This window comes from Bison bison, unplaced genomic scaffold, assembly GCF_000754665.1.
Source record: "Bison bison bison isolate TAMUID 2011002044 unplaced genomic scaffold, Bison_UMD1.0 scf7180017845697, whole genome shotgun sequence".
NCBI classification, from domain to species: Eukaryota; Metazoa; Chordata; class Mammalia; order Artiodactyla; family Bovidae; genus Bison; species Bison bison.
The window spans coordinates 12,724-16,753 of record NW_011476270.1 but is presented as its reverse complement, the minus strand read 5'-3'; the positions used below and the strand labels follow the sequence as shown (position 1 = coordinate 16,753).

The window sequence follows — 4,030 nt, the reverse complement described above, 5'->3', positions numbered from 1 at the left end:
GGCCGCCCCCGGGTCCCGGGCCACCGTACGCGCTGGGCTGCGGCGGCGCCGCGCGCTGGTACTCGCGGTCTCACGGAGGCTACGGAGGCGGCCTCAGCCCTGACAGTGAGTGGGGCGTGGGGAGGGGTGGCCCGGGTGGTGGGGCCCGGCTTCTTCCCATCGCATTTGCTCCGGGACTTTGGGTTCGTTGGCGGCCTTTCTGGGCCGCCCTCCTCCTGTGTCTGTGGTGGGCTCTACGGGCGCGTGTGGAGAGCCCCTGGGTGAGCAGATGTGGAGGCTCATTCTGCAGGGTAAGGTCCCCCACGCAGGGAGAAGCTTTGGCAGGGTCTGGGTTTGGCCCAGAGCCTTGGGAGAGCAATCTGGGGATAGGGGACAGCAGCAAAGAAGAGGAAAGAAAGGGAGGGTGAAATAGAACCGAGAACAAGAGGACACGTGAGGGGACACGGTGGGGAGAGGCAGAAGCAAAGAGGGAAGAGCGGAAGAAAGGCGTTGGGAGAGGAGGAAGGAGAAGCGGGAGAGAGAAGAAGAAAAATAGCAGACCGAAAAGAAAGCTGTACGTGATGGGGAGACAGAGCAAAGATAAAGGGCGGAAGACACGGCAGAGTCAAACTCAGCAAAATGAAGGGGGCATGGCGTGGGGGGAGCCCCTGCTCTGGAGCGCGGGGTTGGGGGCGGTAGTCTTCCACAGAAGCTGTGTCCGCAAAGCCCTGTCTCCTCTGCCAGCTGAAGACCAGGCCTGGGGCAGGGGCCTAGATCTCCCTGTTGGGTCTCCGCGGCCCCTTGGCCATGGCTGTGCCAGGCAAGGAGGCTGTGTTCCGAACCAACCCCCTCTCTCCTTTCTCTGCCCCTCCCCCTCCCTTGCCTTTGTTCCCTGCTGAGAGCTCTGAGGCTGGGGGTGGTGGATTTCAGCCCCAGAACCCACTCACCCCTCTTGCCCCGGCATTCTGGAGGTGCGTTCTGCTCTCCCCCTCCCCAGGGTGGCTGCCTCCCTTGGGGCCCTGCCCTTTGGAGGAGGACCCCCAGAAGCAGGACTAGGAAGCTCGGCTAACCTCAGCCCTGGGCTTTGCCAGCCCCTGCCCCCTGCACGCCAAAGTGCATCCTGCGAGGCCAGCAGAGGACTCGGGCTCCTGCTCTGAAGTGCTTTCAGCTCCTAGCAAAAGTTAGCACAGAAAGAGTGCTGTGGGTGGGGGTAGGTGGTTAGACCCCTGTCACCTCTTGGATAACCCCCTCCTTGGTGTAGGAGTGAGCACTTTGCAAAGGGACCCACCTCTCAGAACCTATGCCCAGAAGGTCCGGGACCCCCTACCCTCTTCATTTCGCTTCCAGGAAGCTTCAGCAGGCCTGTTTGGTTATTTGCCCTGAAATTGAGTGATCAAATGTAGTGCCCTTCTGGGGGGCTGTTTCTGAAAGGGTCTCACAGGGTGAAATGTGTTCCCCTCCTGCCCCTGGAGTTTTGCCCCAACCCAAGCCCCAGCCCCACCAGCAGCCCCCAGAGACATGGTCCTTCCTAGTTCGTATAATGCGGGTTGGGGGTCCCTGTTTTGTACCAGAGCTGGCAGGCCCGGCTTGGCTTCCTGTGGCAATACAAGGGCCTCTGAATCTGGGGACCCCCCATATCAGGGGTGCACATGCCAGCCTGGAACCTGACCCCTCTTTAGACATAGTGAGGGCTCACACCACCGGCAGCGGCACCGGCAGGGACACAGCACACCTGCGCGGCTGCTGGGCGTGGGGCGTATGCACCAAGCTGCTCACACCGGCTCACCAGTGTTTGCTAAGCGCCTACACTGCGGGCACACCGCTGCTTTTGGTGGGCCGGCCTGGCCAGACTCGACTGCAGGAATACCAACCTGGGGCCTCTGTGCACGCAGAAGGCTCAGCCCAAGGCAGAAGGGACGCTGGCCTGAGTTGGTATCGCAAGCCCGGAAGTCAGGCGGCTGCCCCCTTTCACACTGAGCTTGGAGTCTGGACCAGCATCTGAGTCCTGGGCAGGCTCTCTCACCTGAAGCCATCATCCTTTGCCAGCCCTGGGGGTGGGGGGCAAGGCATTGATTCACCTCTGGGAGACAGGGTGGAGCTTGGTTCTTGCAGCGTGAGCTGGGGTGGGGGGGTTCTGTGGGCTTCTGCACCCCACACCCTCAGATTCAATCAGGGCCTCATGGGCTTGGGGTGGCGTGAGGGAGCCGAGTGTTTCTACACAGCCAGAGCTGCACTTGTCTGTGCGCCCTCCGAGCTGACTGTGGGCAGAGAGAGCACACCTCTGTGGACATCTGGATTAGGGGCACAGAAAACGAGGGTGAACAGGCCACCCGTGTCACCAGGGAGGAGTTTTGTTGGCCGGTCATCTGCATTCGCTTATTCTCCATCAATGGGAATGTTTCTATGCAAACGGAAATTCTGCATCTTCTCCTAGGAGTGAGTGGGGAGGGATCGTGGCAAGTCTTTATTTCTGGGTCTGGGGGTCTTGGCGGAGGGCTGAGTGCCGGGGGTGAGGTGGTCTCTGTGCTGGTTTTGCGGGTGTATATTTCTCAGAAGGACCTTTCTTTCCTCTGTGAGGTGAGCCTCTGGGGCTGTTGAGTGTTGTTTCGATTCGAAGCCAGTGGTTATGGGAGCCAGTCTTTTTCGTGTGTTTCTGTTTGTGTTTTGGTGTTTCTTTTCTTCCGTTTTTTCCTCTCTCTGTGGATGCGCCCGCAGAGTGTTCCCAGCGTGTTGGTTTGGAGCTTAGCTCAGGTCTTCAAGTTCACCTCTGGATGCCCGGCCTCTCTCGGACCAGCGCGGGGTGAGATCTACCGAGCGTGGTGGAAAACGACCCGCCGCCATCGGCGGAGCTGTCTGGGGACTGTTTCCTTGCTGTGGTCGTGGTAGACCTCACGGGGTGCGGGGAGCAGCTGGCTTCAGCGACAGGTTCGCGGAGGGGATGAGCCTCCAGAACCAACCGTGTTCCTCCTCTTTCCCCCCTGCAGCCAGCGACCGGGACTCACCGGAGACGGGCGAGGAGATGGGCCGCGCAGAGGGCGCCTGGCCGAGGGGCTCCGGGCCGCGAGCGGTGCAGCGAGAGGCGGCGGATCTGGCGGCGCGCGGACCGGCGGCCGGCGCGGAGGAGGCGGCGGAGCTGGCCGAGGCCCCCGTGGCGACGGCGGCGCCGGGGAGGCCCGCGGCGGGGGCGGCGGCCGCAAGAAGAAGACGCGCACCGTCTTTTCGCGCAGCCAGGTCTTCCAGCTCGAGTCCACCTTCGACCTGAAGCGCTACCTGAGCAGCGCCGAGCGCGCCGGCCTGGCCGCGTCCCTGCAGCTCACCGAGACGCAGGTCAAGATCTGGTTCCAGAACCGCCGCAACAAGTGGAAGCGGCAGCTGGCGCCGAGCTGGAGGCGGCCAGCCTGTCCCCGCCGGGCACGCAGCGCCTGGTCCGCGTGCCGGTGCTGTACCACGAAAGCCCCCCCGCCGCCGGGGCCGCCGCCGCAGCCGCGCTGCCCTTCCCGCTGGCCCCCGCCGCGCCCGCGCCGCCCCCGCCGTTGCTCGGCTTCTCCGGGGCCCTCGCCTACCCGCTGGCCGCCTTCCCGGCTGCCGCCTCCGCGCCCTTCCTGCGGGCGCAGATGCCAGGCCTGGTGTGAGCATCCCCGACCTGCCGGGCCCACGCCTCGAGGCCAATCGGGACTTGTGCGGACGCGCCCCCCGGGGGCGTGGCGGCGGCGGTGGAGCCTGGAGGCCTTCGGTCGATCCGGGGTTAGGGGGCGCTCCGGTGGACCCACTGCGCCTCCGGAGCGCAGGCTGCTGCCTCGAGGGCCGTGCCTACGCCTGTCGGAGGATCGGCCAGAATGTAACAGAGACGCAGGTGATTGTGGCTCCACAGACAGTCGCTAGGCTGGGTCCCCGCCGGGAACACAGCATCACAGACAGTCGGCCCTGCAGCCCAGGGTCCTCCCCTCCCGGGGACAGGCCTCAACCTCTGAGCAAACCCAGCTCGCACCCCTCCGGAGCCAGCAGCTGGGCGCAGTCCACAGCAAATCCAGGCTGCCCAAGATGCTTTGTG

The 4,030-nt window shown here is 64.1% G+C and overlaps 1 protein-coding gene across 1 annotated transcript; it reads left to right on the top strand.

Annotated features, from left to right (window-relative positions):
- Positions 1–2: 2 nt before the first annotated feature.
- Positions 3–3,611, top strand: LOC104986249 (homeobox protein HMX1-like; the record flags this gene model as incomplete). Its single annotated transcript, XM_010836727.1, is given in 4 exon segments — positions 3–105; positions 2,964–3,139; positions 3,142–3,352; positions 3,355–3,611. Coding segments are annotated over 4 exon segments (747 nt in total), but the record flags the coding sequence as incomplete, so codon positions are not given.
- Between the last annotated feature and the right edge of the window lie 419 nt (positions 3,612–4,030).